General features: G+C 37.7%; 1 protein-coding gene across 1 annotated transcript in view; it reads left to right on the forward strand.

Moving 5' to 3' along the window:
* The first annotated feature begins 5,165 nt into the window (after positions 1–5,165).
* The window catches only part of LOC131435657 (bone morphogenetic protein 6), a 129,533-nt gene continuing 116,306 nt past the window's right edge, over positions 5,166–18,392 (forward strand). Inside the window, exon 1 of the mRNA XM_058603777.1 lies at positions 5,166–7,208. Coding sequence (XP_058459760.1) covers positions 6,573–7,208 — 636 coding nt within the window. The 5' untranslated portion in view covers positions 5,166–6,572. The remainder of the gene's footprint in view (positions 7,209–18,392) is intronic.

The following is an 18,392-nucleotide window of genomic DNA, read 5'->3' on the forward strand; positions in this document are numbered from 1 at the left end:
ATTCCAGAAAAACCTTTATTGAACACCTTAAATATTTTAATTCCTCAAATCATCCGCCAGATCACTATGATGGGAAGATGCTAAGACGAGTGAAGCCGCTGATGGTACTTCTTCTGAATCATATCTCGATGTAGTTACTGGTGAAGCTGTCATATAATCTGGCCTTTCGTTGTCGCTGGGAACTAGTTGCTGTGCACTTACAAAAGGCAAGTGTTCAACCATGCTATCTGTTACTCTTTGTTACACACAAAGAGACAAAAACAAATATCTTAAATCAGTGTATGACGGCAAAAGCAATGAGCGAAGATAGACTTGTGATACGACGTATACGCGCTTGCTGGCGGAGAGGTTACCATAGAGATATGACTACAATTGAAAGATGTGGCGCCCAAGTACAACGAAGCATGCTCGGTTCTTCTAGACGATTGAGCTGTTACTTCATGTGTTTTCACATGTAGGGCGGTTTAGTTGAAAAAACGGTTTACCCGGATAGGTGCTAGCTACGGGTTCGATGTCTGTCTCTGCGGAAGTTTTCTCGCGGTTGTCATCACATAGTTGCATTCGCATGTCATTTTATCAATCTGTTAGATACTAATCAAATTTAACGTTTTTCAATTTTTGAAAGAATTTGAAGAAATATCCATTTAAAATAACATTTTCCCGATTTTTGCCTTTCTCCATAGAAAGGTATTAGAATTGCTGGAAAACCCGACTTTCGATCGGAGCCTTGGAGACCCATAGTATTATATACCATTCGACTCAGTTCGACGAGATCGGAAAATGTCTGTGTGTGTGCACTTTTAGAAGATATTTGAACGCGCTCGATTTTCTCAGAGATGGCTGAACCGACTTCAACAATCTTGGGCTCGTTTGAAAGCTACTGTCGGGCCATTGATCAAGTTCAAAGATCAAATGGCTGTGACTTTTGTTTCCAGAGATATGATGGTATAAGTGACGTAACCGACAAAACGCGTTGTATTTAAACGCGCTCAATTTTCTCAGAGATGGCTGAACCGATTTTAACAAACTTGGGCTCGTTTGAAAGCTACTGTCGGGCCATTGATCAAGTTCAAAGATCAAATGGCTGTGACTTTTGCTTCCAGAGATATGATGGTATAAGTGACGTAACCGACAAAACACGTTGATTTTCACCGCTCTTATACATAATAAGGGTGCCAATATTTTGGGATCACCTCTCATTCCGTAAAGCGCTAGCGCTCAAAATTTTAAGCACCTCTTAAAAAGTCCTCATGCAAAATTTGAGCTAAATCGGACATGCGTAAGAGGTGCTGCCCGGCGGTTAAGGTTTGAAAATTTTCGATCTTGAAAAAGCACCATAGGGGGAAGTACATGAAATTTCCAAACTGGAAATTATTTTTTGATGCCGAAACTCTTAAAACTACATGAAAAGTCGAGATTTAGTGTCATCTCAAAAAAAAATTTTTTTTTAAAATCAACTTTCTGGGACTTAGAAAAATTTCGATATTTTTTCTAAGTCAAAAAAATCGATTTTTCCAAAAAAAATTTTTTCGAGATGACACTAAATCTCAACGTTTCATGCAATTCTAAGCATTTTGGCACCAAAATTATTTCTTCGATTTTGAAAATTGACTTTCGATCGGAGCCTCGGAGACCCATAGTGTTATATACCATTCGACTCAGTTCGACGAGATCGGAAAATGTCTGTGTGTGTATGTGTGTGTGCACTTTTAGAAGATATTTGAACGCGCTCAATTTTCTCAGAGATGACTGAACCGATTTTAACAAGCTTGGGCTCGTTTGAAAGCTACTGTCGGGCCATTGATCAAGTTCAAAGATCAAATGGCTGTGACTTTTGGTTCCAGAGATATGATGGTATAAGTGACGTAACCGACAAAACACGTTGATTTTCACCGCTCTTATACATATAAGGGTGTCAATATTTTGGGATGACCTCTAATTTCGTAAAGCGCTAGTGCTCAAAAGTTTAAGCACATCGAAAAATGTCCTCATGCAAAATTTGAGCTAAATCCGACATGCGTAAGGGGTGCTGCCCGGTGGTAAAAGTTCGACAATTTTCGATCTTGAAAAAGCACCATAGGGGAGAGTACATGAAATTTCCAAAATCGAAAATTTTTTTTGTATGTATGTATGTATGTATGTTTAAAGCCACCATCAGTTCAAGGCATTACCAGTGTATGAGGGTAGACTTACAGTAGATCCGAATTTGATTATCAGATAGCTTTCATATAATTACTGTTAAGAAGGCCAAAATGGGTTTTGAGGACCCGGCGTCTTCCAGCAAGAACATCCGGCCATAAAATAAAGAATTTCGCTGTACCAGCTTAAACCCGCCTGATGGTTTGTTTGTTAGAAGGGTGCGTCTTACTCATTTCAGACCTTCAGGGAAAAACACAAAGCTTCCCCCACGTGACTCAGGTTGGCAATCTACTCCATCATCCAGTCATTCACTTGTAAGATACCCTGATGCACTCCCTGCCCCTCCCCGTTGTTGATATACTTGAGCATAATACAATATAATACAATATAATATAACATAAATTTATATAAAAAAATATAATATAATACAGTACAATATAATATGATATAATTCATTCAACATAACACAAAATATCATAATATAATATAATATAACATAATTAATGGAATACAGTATACTACCAAGCTAGTACAAACTTTTTTAAAAAGCTGTGTGAAGCATACAAGTGAAAATCCGTTGAAAATCACCGTTGCACACGACTTTGCACGTATGAATGTGTGTTGGATATCTGTTCTCTGTGATATAACATAATATAATATAATGGAATGTAATAAAATATAACATAATATAACAAAGTATAATATAATATGATAAAGCACAATATAATATCACATTACACAATATACTATAACATAATACAATATATCACAATACATATACTTAAAATATAATACAATATAATATGATATAATGCAATGCAGTATAATACCATACAACATAATATAACATAACAGAAGATACTATATGAAATAATATGCTATGATACAATGTATAACAGTTGATGTCGCAGTGTAAGTTATGCTCTTCTTTCGTCGCAGTGCTGCAGGAAATATAATATTTCTTTGTTAATCATAATAATAATTATAATAATGGTAATAATAATAATAATAATAATCTTAATAATAATAATAACAACAATATATAATACCATGTAATATAATTCAATTCAATATATAACAAATAATGCAACAAACAACAGAACCACATGTGGCAATATACTACCATAAATATTGCCCTTTAGGATGAGCTTCAAACTACAAGCCATTTCGCACCCTCTCATTCTGCTACTAACGCAGAAGGCGATAGCACCCAGTCGACGCCGTTCTATTGACCAAATGTCATCATAGACGCTCGGGGAGGGATGAGATAGGAACTTGTGAGGACTTCGTTATCTCACCATTTGACGACCACCAAAATCGAAATTTTTTTTTTTGATGCCGAAACTTTTTAAACTACATAGAACATCAAAATTCAGCGCCATTTAAAACAAAATTTTTTTCAAAAGTCCCAAAGTCGATTTTTTCAAAAAATTTTTTGGCATCAATTATTTTTTTCGAATTCGAAAATTTCATGTACCCCCACCCCCCCTCTATGGTGATTTTTCAAGATATATGAAAATTCCACTAAGTGGACTAAGAAGGTTTTTTTAGATTAGCATCACTCTTCTCATACAAATAGGCAACGCGAATGTCAAGCACTAGTTTGGAAAAATAATGCTGACTTTGTGACATAAACACTGAAGCATGCTTTTTTGAACTACTTGAATCAGTCTAAATCAATTGGTGTCAAAATAAGTATCTGAAATTATATAATGAAAGTATGAAATATATTTTCATGAGACTGTTATGAAAGAAAAGAAAGGCATTATCACACCACTAGGTGGATTAAGAAGGGTTTTTAAATTAGTCTTGAGTTAAATTTGTCTTTCAATCCGTGCAAAACAAACGGATTTCCATATAGAAGATGTGTGCAAAGTTTCATCCAAATCGAAGCAAGTCGATCCTGATTTTCTTCTGTTAATTTCTGGAAGTGCTCTTAGAAAAATTTAATAGCAGGACATTTTATTCTTTCAGCAACTGTGGAGAGATACAGTTGTAATTGGTGAAATGGAAAGCGATTTGAGTTCAAGAATTTTGTCATACTTCTAATATCGTTTTCGTTTTTAAACTGCACTACACCGGTGGAGTGCTACACCATGGCATGAATAAACGAACAAAAATGATGAAAACATAAACAGTAACCATTGACTACAATAAACGATTCCATTGCACAGAGCTACACCAAACTTTTGATGAGTGCTACACTAGTGGTATCGGTGCAGAAAAAGTGTAGCACTGGTGTAGTGCAATTGGTAAAAACGAACGGTTTCAGTGCAGCTTTCGCTACACCTGTGTAGTGCAATTTAAAAACGAAAACGACATAATATGTTTAGATTTAACCATATCATAATCAAACGACTGCAATTATTGCACCAACCAACTCAAGGTTGACACGAAATGTGCCACAACTATAAAAACTGTGTTTAATTTTTCTCCTAAAGTCACATAAAATTTAGCGATCAACTTTCATACTTTAAGAATACCGCTAACACCAAAATATCGCAATATCCGCTGCAAATCTATTGACACTAATAATCCTTTTACTAATACTAGATGCTTTCTTATTCGCAGATAGTGTGATATCGCACGGCAATCCATTGAAGTGCCGATGAGATGCATTCGAGTTACACATTTACCTATCATAAATATAAACATTAGCATATCGAAAAACACGTGCATTCTTCTAATTCCTTATTTTTCGCGCCAACTTGCCCTTATCTATTCTCTCTCGATTTCCTTCAACCGGTCGGCCACTAGCATCGGGAAAGCACCCATCAGCATGGGACATTTTCCACTCACTCTCTCCAGCATTTCTCTCGCACTCGATCATCTTTTCTACTACCATCAGCCAATCGCATTCCGACCAGCGAGACTTTCATTTTCCGCCTTCACTCGAGCAGGAGAGTGCTTCTCTCGTTCGGTCGCGGTTCACTTTTGGCGCGCGACTAGACCCAACCAATCACGATTCAGCCGCAGTGATTGTTCTCTGCTGAGAGAGAGCTTAGCACCACTGCACGGCAGCAGCTATCAGTCCGGTTAGGGCGACAGGCGGAGGCAGAGTCGGTTTGTGAAGCGAAAAAGTAAGGAAAATTTTATGTTAAGTAACGACGGTCAACATCGCGGAGACAACAGTTTAAGCTCAGAACGCTAGCTGGTCACATCGACCTATAGGTACCGGAAATTCGGTCGGTTAGCTACAGATTGTTGCACATGTTGTTTTGCAAACGTCAACTGGAAGTCTTTTTTTCATTTTTCGCTATATGTCGCGAGTTCGTGAGATTTGGGAAATTGCTCCCACAGAGACGATTTTACGAGGGATCAGCAGACTATCTTGTGCAATCCTGATTAATCACTTATTTCGATGAAAATACAGCAATTACTCGTATTGAGTTAGACCGTGAGCAGATCGGTAAACGAGTGCGGGGAGGAAACGAATAAAAATAAATCAAAATTTGGATGCGACATCAAAACAAGTGCATTCGCGGGAAGACGATGTGCACGTTGTAATGTGGTGTGTGATGAAGATTCGATTTTCTTCGTTTTCTGAAGAGAGTCGCAGACGCAGCGAACAAGAAGAAATAGCGAGTAAATAAATAAAATAACAGTGCGAAGGCAAATATACGATAAAATTAAAACATTTTCCGGACAAGTTGTTCGACGATTTCGGCGCGAGAACCGAAGAGGTGCAAGAATTTGAATTTCGGGTCCTCGATTCAGTGTCGGCTCTTGTGATAATGTGCCACGAAGTACGAAACAAACAGAAAACAAGTAAGACAGAGGCAAAATCAGATGATCGTTATCGGTAACGTGCTTGCTGTTGGAAGAAACGTGTTCAGATCTCAGGTGGAAGGAGAGTAAATACTTACCTAGTGTTTGTGTTTGTATGCGAAACGAAAAAAGTGCGTGCGGTTTTCGAACAGGTCCAGAAGAAGTGGAAAATTAAGGTGCAATTTTACAACTGGCAATCACGCAGCACGCGAAACAAGTGCGGTTGAGAAGATTATTTCTGCGGTTTTGTTCGGATTGTGCGGGAAGAAATAGAATTAGCATAACTCATTCTCAAGATATAAAACAACCAAGCTTGGAACGGTAGGCCTGGCGGTGAACAAGTTGCCGCTTTCGGACAAATTCCTACTCCCATGCGCACTAGAATTTATACTTCTATACTTACTCTACGTCTACTAGCACTGACCGTGAAGCAAAACGCACTAAAATTTTAAAGTATAATATATTTGCGCTCGCGTTCAATTAAACTTTGGCGTTAATCTGCAATAGTGCAGTTGCACCTAATTATTAGAACGTGCAGCCGGCTGATTTTCGTCCGCAATAGCAAAGGTTAAAACAAGTTACACAAACATCGATCAATTAAGTCTATTAAGTTAGCTTAGACCCCCGGGTGCAATTATCTCGGAGTAACGTGATTATGCACTAGGATGGGTAAACTGGTACGAATACGACAAGCAACGACAGGAAGCAATACCTATCATCCTGCCAAGATGATAACCGAATTATATATCAGCTTCAAACGAACCCTGCATCCGCCCCATCCTTTGCCACACAACAAACACTCCCACCGGTATCCACATCACTATCAGCACCCAGTAGGGCGGCATTACTGCCGATCCCTCAGTATCGGCGACAGCAGCAGAAGTAGCAGTACCAACAGGTTCTACTACAGCACTAGTAGCAGTTATTTACCGAAATTCCTGATTTTATTGTTCCTATCTATCTGTGATAACCGAGCGTGTAGAACGCTAACCCTAGCAGAGGCCGCAACCGCTACTGTAGACAGCAGCAGCAGCAGCAGTACCACCGTTCCAATTCTAACCACTAGTAGCAGCAGTAGTTCAACGATAACTAGCACAGCTCACAGTAGCACTCAGCTTACCAGTAGTAGTATTTATCACACTCAAGTGGAACATCATCGGCGGCAATCGCAGCAGGACGTTTTAGGTGATAGTGAAAGTGACGCCGTCGCGGCAGCAGCGTCGGCAACGTTCAATCAAACTAAACTACAAGAGATTGTCATGGAGGGACTCGGACTTAGCGAGATTCCCGATGCCAGATCGGTAAGTTTGTTTGAATCTTTCGAGAACGTCCAATGTCTTTTGAGATAACTCATGACATATTGGTTATTGAAACCTTAGTTAGACATTGACGGAGGGTTCCCTGCGCAGTTAAGTGCACTTCTGATTAAATATTTCAGACCAAATCTCTATCTAACCAACTAAAGGAACGCGTAACGAAATGGTTTCTCAAGTCTTTTCAAAATTGTTGAGCCCTTTTCAGTGTTTTAAGTCAATTGTCAAGTCCACCTAGTGGTGAAATAATCCTTTTCTTACAATTGCTAGTATGAAAAATGGACAAAAATTCACTTCTAGGAATATGACTACTACTATCGATTCTGGATCCCAGAACGGGCAAAGCCAAGTAAATTTATATGGGCAAAACCTATATATGGAAACAATTTTAAAGAATGCACGCATTTTGAATGGTCATTTCAAACTAAGCTTTATGATTTGAAGCACTCATCATCCTATGGTACAGGGTTGCGCAAATGAACCTGCCACATTTTGTTCTCGGTTTACACTGAAACCAAACAAGGGAGCCATAAACCGAACACGGCATCGGAAAGTAGAAGAATGAATATTTATTTTCGTCTAGTAATTTTCCATCATGGAGCACTGGAGTGTCGCTCATCGCGTTTTTATTTATAACTTGTTTTTGATGAATCAGTCGTACGTTACTACTATTCGCACGTTTAAAAACCTGTTTTAATCCACCTATAGATGTCGGATTTGGAAAAAATCAGTAAATCATTTATGGGACTATCAATTGGTTACAGACAACAGTGGTTTGCAAATTAGAGAAATTCATTAGTCAATATAAAGAGGTAGCTTAGGAAAAAAATATTCTTGAAATCGACATTTTTACGATAAGCACCCTACCTCCGAAACCAGGGGTTTGATCCGAATGAAAATTGGAATATTCTTATGGCACCTTAAGGTGCAATGTAGCGTCATAAAATTCGCGCAAAATATTATCCGCTTCAGTTGAACGAACCGTCGCACAAAGCATAACAAGAAAAACCGACACATAGAAACTAGAACTTTTTTCAGTGATTGAGCGCAGTGGGCTTACCTCTCGATATGTTGGCTTGTAAAAAAGACTGGACGTAATGGATTTTTCAATCCTTCACACTTTGAATATAATAATTCAATCGTTATTGTTAGTGATTACTATTACACCAGAGCTATGAATCATGAGTAATTATGAGTGACTAACATGAGGTTTAATTTATATGTATTGACTAACAGGCTAACCATGTATATGCCTGAGTTTAGTAGCAAGCATGGATTCTTCTTCAAAAGAACGATTGAAGACATAAGAACATTCAAGTATTTTCGATATCTTAGCCAGTAGTTCACCAGGTCACATTGTTTGTATCACAGGTTATATAAAAGTTACATTTTCAAATATTCTACATGAACGATAATACTTGGCTTGTATTCGTTTCATTCAGTAGTCTGTCAAGGTTGAAGTTTTAATTTTGGTATAAAAATTGCTGCAATCTAAAAGAATACCTATTATATGATATTACACAGCCAAGCATTATTACTTCAGCAACATCAGTGCATTGAGCTCAACAGAGTTGGACATTTTTAGCATTATAAATGACAGTTACTTAGAAAATAAACGATTTCTTACAATAACCATTTTATTGTATTCAACTTCTTTACATTTCAACATAAAACCCAATGCTGCATAAATTCGCGTCATTATTTGATATGTAATTTTTGCTCACGATATAATACCACCGAGTCCACCGTGCATTTCTCACACCACCTCAATACGAAACAGCGGCGCGAAAGCAATAAAAAAAAATGCGGAAAAGTTTATGTAAACTTTTTCAAATTTCGGTTGTTTTGGCAAAAATTTTATAATTTTGCGTTGTATTTTCAGATTCTTTGTGAAATTCTGCTACAAACACTACTTTTCAGTTGTAAAACCATCAAGCAAAGCAAAATAGTCAAAATTCTAAGAATACTTAGTTGTGATAAATTTAATTTCGAAAATTTAAGTGTTTTTGGTTTTTCGAAAATTGGTCTAGTTTTTGAATAATTGATCAAAAACGCTATTCGCGCATTCCGCTACATTTCACCATAAGACCTTTCAGTAGAATCTAAGATGGTGAAAATCGGTTCAGACATCTTCGAGAAAAGTGAGTGATATTATTTTCACATGTTTGGTGTATATCACCCTGTAACTTCGGAACCGGAAGTCGAATCCAAATGAAATTCAGGAACCTTGTATGGTACCATTGGAAATTAAGCCTGTGAAAATCGGTTCAGTCATCTCCGAGGAAATTGAGTAAAATTATTTTCACTTTTTTGGTGCGTATCACCACGACTGCATTTTCTAATTTTAAACATCTATTTACATAAAACTAGTATAATTTTAACTATTGTGGTATTATCGCATTGAGATAACGTTGATTTACTCTAGGAAATTCTGGCTTTGTCGGCAAAAAGATCTTATTAGTTGACAGCAGAGATGGAGAAGAAACGGGGAGGGTGAGAACGAAACGGTTAGTGATGTCATAAAAATCAAAATAATTTCATGAAGATGGTGGACAGCCAGGGGGTGGGGAAGATCGAGCGGATGTTAGAATCGATCTGAATTTTCTAAACAAGGCATAGCAACAGATTAGACTTGTAGATTGATGTTTTTCAAGTACCTATAGATGAGAAGCATATAAGAAAAGACGTCACGCCGCAAGGGGGATCACAAAACGTGATCTTTTGTGACAGGGGGAAGGGGAGAGGGTTGTTGGGATGTGACGTCCAATTTTTTCAATGAGCGCAATTTTGAAATACCTAATTATATTACTGCTTTGCCCTATTTCCTGAAAAAATCTCCACAACAAACGTTTACATTCTATAGGAAAACGTGTGTTTGTTAACGTAAAAGCTTCTTCTTATGAATTAGGAAATGAATGATGTAGGAAATCAAACCCTGTGCTCCTGTTACTTCCATAAATTAAATTCATGTCAAAAAGCGTTTTATTGAGTTTAATCAAAAAAGTGCATCATCATAAACATCATCATCAGCATCAACCAGCTGGAAGTAAAACGACGCTCTAATCACTACGTGGTGTGAAATATTTTCCTGAGAATGCTGTCAAATTGACAATATCAATGTGATTACGATTCAAATTTATTATTTTCATAAAATTTTCATCTAGCATTTATTTCTCTTAATCTAGTATTCATTTTATTGCGAATGAAACAACGGTTGCGAAATCTAACACGGGATGCATCAAACGAGAATATATGTTGAAACTACGTAAACCGTACTGTAACGAAACCGATATTTTCCCCAACTCTGTTAAGAGAGCCTTTCCAAAAGATACAAAATTGACAATGTTCCATGATTTTGGAAAAGTCTCATTGACACGCGTCATCCTTAGTTATAAATTCCTGTAGGATTGCTGTTGTTACTGATTTTCACACCCCTTAGGGGATCAACAATTTCAAACGTGGATCATGTCATGTCTTATCTTGATCATATGTGATTTTCCTCCACCAAGATCAAAGCTGATCGAATCATTCAATAATTGAACTTACATCATTTTAGCTCAAAATCACTATCAAAAATTGCCAGAAAAAGCGTGACGTCTTTTATGAACAGCCCCTAACACCGTTCAGATAAAGCTCTCGAATGTTCCCGCATTTACCCCAGGAAATATGAGAGATGCTTTCCTGGCTTGATAACCCGGAGAGATTCTATTGAACTATAACTGTCCGTGACAATGAAGTAATGGTTTTTGGGCAAGGTTTCAATGATCTCAAGGGTGCACTGAATAGCAGCTAATTCTGCGACGTGAACTGAAGCGTGGATCACTGAAATTGTACGTGGACCACTGAAATGTTTGAAAATCAGTGTAGACATGTTTGAGAAATCGTAGTGCGAATTAAATCCGTATCGAAAACTGAATACCACTAAAGCTGAAATAAGTTTATTTGGTTATCGACTATCCAAATCTGCTAACCCGATAAACTTGATTAATTTATGTGAAATAGACATTTTTATACCATTCACCCTGTATCTCCGAAACCGGAAGTTGGATCTGACTGAAAAAACAAGATGTTTTATAGAATCTTAAAACTTTTCATTTGAATCTTAGTTGATTCTTAGATTTCATTTGAATCTTAGATCGGTTCAGCCATCCACGAGGAAAGTGAGTTACACACTTTTAATTTCGTTTCACATATCATCCTGCAGTTCCAGAACCAGAGGTCGGAACCAAACATAATTCAGGAACCTTGTTTGGGAGTATACGACTTATCATATGAATCTGAGTTTGTAGAAAACGGTTTAGCCATCTCCGAAAACAATTGAGTGAAATTATTTGTCACACACGCATTTGCTGATATCGACGAACTGATTCGAATGGTATATGGCTGTTATGTTCTTCCAGCATTTATTGCTGTAAGTAGTTTAAAGCAATATAATTATAAAATTGCTATCAACTTGAAAATTCTGCCATCATCTGGTTTACATATGGCATGTTCGAACGATTATGTTGCCAAAAACGAACCGTGCTAAAATCGGTCCGAGGCAAAATATCATGCTGTACACAGTCTTTTGGGTACTTAGAAACAAATGTATATAGCAGTATAAAAAATCGTGTTTCATGTTGCTCCCAAGCATTTCTTTGCCAGACAGCGTTCAAAACTTCTACTGCTGGAATATTGGAGTAAAGTCGCTTACACAAAAATTTCGATATCTCCGTTAAAAATGGACGGATTTTGACAATCTATGGCTTGTTGGATAGGTATTACCGTGCGGAATCTAAGTCTGAAAATATATTCTGTTTTCAAGGTTAATTGTGATAGATACTGTCAAAAAACTGACAAATTTGACATAAATCTTCGTATTACTCAAAAAGTAAACAACCGATCTCAAAACCATTCAATTCAGGGTGCGTTCAGGGTGACGGAGAGACCTTTCATTTGCGACTAGTTTGATCAAAATCGATCTCTGAGATCTCAACCTCTTAGTTGACAACACACATACAGACACACACAAACACACACACACACGGACATTTGCTCAGTTCGTCGAGCTGAATCGATTGGTATATGACATTCGGTCCTCCGGGCCTCGGAAAATTTGTCTAAAGTTTGAGCGAATTCTATACCTATTTTTTTAATATTTATAAAAATAGGTAAAAACTAGAAATTCGATTGCTACCCGATAAATGCATAAGACTTTATAATCAATAAACAAAGTTGCAATATTTTCAACAGGACTAACCACAAATGGCTTTTTTGTTTATCAGAAAACCATTCCGTTGACACGTTTCCAACTGATAGCGTCTAGCTGATCTTGAAAAAATCTATCGTTATTGAAAACGAAACACACGGTCACTTTTGCTGTCAATTCGCTAATTAGCTCGTGGTGCAGGCCCCGATGATCATTATTTTGCACTGTCAGTCCGACCATAGACGGCTGTCCGGCAATTTTAATTTATAGGCCCCGAGCAATAATTCTCCACAGAAGTAAAATCAATCGAAGTAAGGTGTTAAGTGATAAATTTAGATCCTATTATGCATGACTGCCAGTTCAAGCAGTTTAAATCAATTTTATTACAAAAGCTTTGCGCGCTGGAAAGATGAATCGAAGAACCACAACAGTATATTTTAGGGCTCCTACGAATGAAGTACACAATTGGAACAGAGTAACACATGAACAATATTGGGTATTTTAGGTAAAAACAGACACGAACTACTCTTGTCGAATAGAAAAATCAACTTTATGCTGGACGGCAACCCAGCAGCAACATCTAAAATCACTTTTTCTAATTATAATTAAATTGAGAAAACCTGAAATGATTGCGTCGGAAAATCCGAGCTGAGGCCAACCCGCGAGACAGGTTGACAAAACCCAGAGGAGATGAAATTGGCCGGTTAATCGAAAACCTTTGGATTCGCCGTTTGCTTGGATAGGTTTGATACCGCTACACCTCCGACTTGGCCCATTTCCTGCTTCCGTTTGCTTTGAACACTTCGCTGCACTGCTTGGTTGTCTCAGACACAACGGGCAACAGTGGCGTGAAACACGGTGTTTGCATGCTGGCGCACTGCCGGCTGGGAAACTCGGCAGTAACAATTCTCTAGAGAGGAACCGTAGCGCTTCCCCGGCCGTAACCGTGACCAACCAACAAGCCAACCAGGCTGTCAATCATCATCATCGACGACGTTGTCGTGCTTTTCCGTAACGTGATGCCATTTCATCACGATGACACTGCTGGTCGAGGCAGCGCATTTATAGTAAGAAGAGGTGTAGGAACAGTTGGCATAGATAATTTAAAAAACACGCAGAACCGGTGAAACTCGGTCACTAGGTCCCGTTCCAGCAGGACTCGAACCAGATCTAATTCTACTAATTTGGTGCATTTTTTTTCTTAGAACAGCTACTAACAACATCATAATAAAATAATAATTATAGTATTTTTATTTTTGCAAAATCATGTAATAATTTCTCCTATAAATAAAGTTTTAAGTGACTTAAAAAGAAAAGTATCGATCCCCCCGATCGTGAACCTATAAAGAATTGTAAAGTTAATAATGCGAATTTTTTATAATAATTGATAGTCGAGAAGGACCAAGACATCGAAGAGAACAATTTATAGCAGAAAAGAACCCAGCCTGAGGAATATGTCGTATGGAGCAAAAGTTCTCATCTGAGGCGTTGTCGTGCCACAAAATGTGTACTTGTGTTTGGGGAAGTAATTGTGGTCGTGCTTCGAGCAATGCTTGATTAAATGTTATCATTTGCTGTCGATAGCGAAATATATTCACCGTTTCTCTGGTTTGAGAAGCTAATAGTACAAGACACTATTTTGATTACATCAAATCCAGAGTATCGTTTTCTTTCCGAAGCCATTAGGTTTTACAGTTGATGTCATTGGTTGGACAATGTTGACCATGATTTTATGCGCTTAAGATGGTCATAATAACCTTTGTTTCGCGTGGAGAAAGAAATATTTCTCGAACCGTTTCACGGTTTTCTTCTATGTATCATTCAGCTCATAAGGAACCCATTTACCCACAATCTGATCGGTTCCATGACGTGTGTACGATCAGAAATTGCTTGGCGACTAATGTTCAACCTCTCCCCTATTTGTTTTTGAATTTGGGCACTTTCTTCGTTCAACAACCCTTCGGATTCTTCCAAATTTTTGTCTGTCACACTTGAATCTCCACGTTTAACAGACAGACAGACTAAGTTTCCAATAAGCTTCAACAAGAACGCGATGGAATTCAGAAGCACTTTCTCTGCGTTAAGAATCGTTTATTGTAGTCAAGGGTTACTGCTTATGTGTAGGGTGTAGGGTAATTTAAAAGCTCCGGTGTAGGGTATTTTAAAAACGGAAACCCCACAAGAATCGAAAGCTGCATTTGATAATGTTGAGAACAATTAAAGTAAACCCAAGGCTGTCGGATTATGATATCGTCAACTAAGAATCCTTCCAGGTCGGGACTCGAACATGTACACGCAGGAGAGTCAGAAAAAGTTAAATTGAATTAAATTAATTAAATTATATTAAAGCCCGCAATGGACTTGAAAAGTGTTGGCATAATTTGGTAGGCTTTCACTACAGCGGAGAAGTTCTATATTGGTATCGAGAAAACAATGCATAGGCGTCTTACAAGTCAGTTGTCGTTTGTTCCTAAGACAAGACTAGACAGCTGACTTCTTACTATTATTTTGTTAACTTTCCATAGGCCCTGCTGAATTATTAATGATAGTTGACTGTATGTGGTTAGCGACATGTGCAGTGCAGCCAATTTCTTTTATATATTAATGTATGTTATTTACATTCCATTTTTCAATTAATAATACTTGTCATGTTAACAAAAATTTCGTTGTATTTTGTGTGGTACTGAGTTATCCAACATTTTTATGTACGTGTTGGTAAAATAATATTTGTTGAATTTAGTTTATTTTGAGTTTAAATTTTCTTAATGCATTTTCACTAATCTTGCTGCAAGCATTGCAAAATACGTCGAGAATAATCCTGTGGTTAAGAAAACAGTACAAAACCAAAAACGTTAAAGTGGCTCTCAGTCTTGGCTCCGAAATCGTAACGTAAGCTGTCTTGTCTTGTCTTGTCTTAGGTTTGTTCGAGCCCCAACGTTTCCATTCTAGAGTCAGTATGATCAAATTTCACCAAAGGAATGTAATAGGGTAAAGTGTTATAATATGCCCCCCTTAAGCAAACATTGAGATTTTTCCAAGTGTATTGATATATTTTCCTCGAGAATGTAAGTATTTCATTGCAATACTGATGAGGAACATAATTTTCAATGACTCCAATTGAAAAGATGAGAACTGATTGATATAAACACATTTTCCAAAGCGGCCGCATTCTTAGTTTTTTTCGCTCGCCTCAGACATAATGCCCCAGCAGCCGTAAAATATGTCTCACAACAAATCAGTGGCATGACACACAACAAAAGACATTTTATCCCACAACTATGATGCATTATGCTTCTTGAAATGTACATAGAGTTACTGTTTTGAGATAATCAGTATGTCAAAGAAATGGCAGATAAAACATCTATTTAATCGAAGCAAAACTTTACATCGAAAAGCTGCCAAATGAAATTTTTAGTTTTTTCATACTTTCCTGCAAACGACAACCACCAAACTTGCATAGCAGAAAGATCCTACGAAAAGATAGTGTTAGTGATAAAACTTTGGTTCAGAAAAGTCTTCAATGCTTAAGAAAGGAAAGGGGGCATTTTGGCTAGCAGGGGCGCTTTATAAGACTTTCCCCTACCATAACTTTGCTTTGCTTGGAAAGGTGACTCGGGATGCTACAGAGATGAAGAGATGGAACAAAATGGCCGGTCAGGTTAGGCAACAAGGTGTCCAAAATATGATGCACAGTATTCGAAGAAAAGTTGAGGATTTCATACAGGCATGGCAAAAACACGGATCCGTTCTGCACGGTACTCACCTTCCGTCGTGAGCACACCACCAGGAGTATTGAATGCTACGCTTCGTGCCCGTGTTGAAAAAATAACACCGAACGCAGTAGAAAAAGCACCCGTAGTGGTGGTCGTGTAATTGTCAACCACCGGTGCTTGGATTTTCGGGCAGCATTGAAGTCGAGTGTTCCTGACTTCGGCAAACACCGAAGCCGAGTGTTTCCGATTTTGCCATATACGTTGCTTGTACTATAAGCACCTATAGCGCCACGGTATGACGAAAAATGCGTTTGAATGATTAATTCTTTTTTCATCAATAAACGTCTGATTGAATTCAATTGATTGACAATATTACCAACGCATTGGTGCTCTTCGGTTCCTTCGCGAAATTGAAAACACTCGGCTCCGGTGTTTAGCGAAACTGAAAACACGCGGTTTCGGTGTATGCCGAAGCTTGAAACACCAGTGCCGAAAATAAAACAGCGCCACGAGCACCGTGGCTTCGGATATTGCGTTTCGTGTTTCTCTTTGTGCACTAGCACGCAATGGCATTCTCAATACACGCGGTGGCGGTGGTTATATGAAGCACGCAGTGCAGTGCAGTGTTTGGACATGCCTGATTTCATACCTATTCCACCTTTTTATACAGTCGATCCCTTCGAAACCGTCATGGTTCTTCGCGGATCCACACAGGTAAAATTAATTTTGTGAGCTGCAGATATCATAATTCTAAACTATTACAAAAATTACATTAATTTTTCGGTAGCCCACTTTTGTTGAATCGTCCTTAATTGCATGGATTTCTCACATTCCCTGCTAGAAATGTTCCTAAAAATGATTCGTGTCCCTTAGGGTGCCAATGTTTTGGTGTCATCTCTAATTTCATGAACCGGTAGTGTTCAAAAGTTTAAACACTTCAACAAAAGTCCCTATTCAAAATTTGAGCTAAATCGGAATTAAGTAAGTTATGCCGCCTGGCGGTTAAAACTTGAAACTTTTCGATCATGAAAAATCACCTTATAAGAAATTTTTGAAACCGGAATATTTTTTATGCCAAATGTGATATCTCGACGTTTCAAACAATTCTAAAATATTTGGTATCAAAAATTAAAAAATAATTATAAATAGATAAAATCCCAGAATCGATTTTTTTTTTTCAAAAAAAAATCGAGAAGACCTATATCTCGACGTTTCAGACAATTCAAAAATATTTAGCAAAAAGAAGTCTCAGAAAGTCGATTTTTTTCAAAAGAAATATTACGATGGAACACAAGATCTCGACGTTTCGTGCGATTTTAAGACATTCGGCAACAAAACTAAGTATTCGATATCAGAAATTTCATGAACCTATGGATTTTTCATGATCGAAAATTTTCAAACTTTAACCGCATTAGCTCAAATTGCATAGGCTCTTTTTTAATGCTTAAACTTTTGAGCACTACCGCTTTACGAAATTAGAGATAACCCCAAAATGTTGCCACCCTAGTGTTTCTAGAAAAAATCTCCGCAAACTAAAACGAACCGCTTTGGTTACTTACAGGTCGCGAACGAAGGGTTCACATGTAGGGAATAATCGAACTATAAAAATTATAAAAAAAAAATTATAAAAATTGCACAGTAACTTTTTGAGCTCGGGTTCCCTGAAGCGTTCTTGGCCGTGGCAACTTTTTATCCAGCGTCAGGTAAATGTCAATGTTCGAAGGTGCTTTTCTGCCGTAAGTTGGTGTTTAGAGCTTTTCAACCGAAATCCAAAAACCATGTAGTCGTTTTAAAGGATATTCAAAAATAAGGACCACGACCATGAACTGGCTCTCGCAATCTCCCTTTACCAATTCGAATGGAACTGTGAAAAGGAATCAAATTGTTGCCTTCTGTCTTTTGACTACGCAAAAAAAACGGATAGAAAGAGTACCTAGAAGGTATGAGAAAATTATCAACGACGATTACGATTACACGGCACCTCAAAACGGAGTCAGGATCATTTCGCTGGAAGTCATTTCACCAAAAATCTCTTTACTAAAAGCCGTTTCGCCGGAAGCCATTTGTCGTAAGGGTCATTTTGCCGAATTATATGATAAGGTATATAAAAATCGAGTCTAAAATGAAAGATCTTAACTGCTCAACCCTGTTAAGTTGATTAAAAATTTTCCAGCGGAAATTTTATCTATATAACGGATTAAGTCATTATTTGGCTAGAAAAATTATGATTTGCAGACAAGCTAACTCCTCTGGGCTTTGACGAAAACTTTT

This window comes from Malaya genurostris, chromosome 3 (assembly GCF_030247185.1).
Source record: "Malaya genurostris strain Urasoe2022 chromosome 3, Malgen_1.1, whole genome shotgun sequence".
In the NCBI taxonomy this organism is placed as follows: domain Eukaryota; kingdom Metazoa; phylum Arthropoda; class Insecta; order Diptera; family Culicidae; genus Malaya; species Malaya genurostris.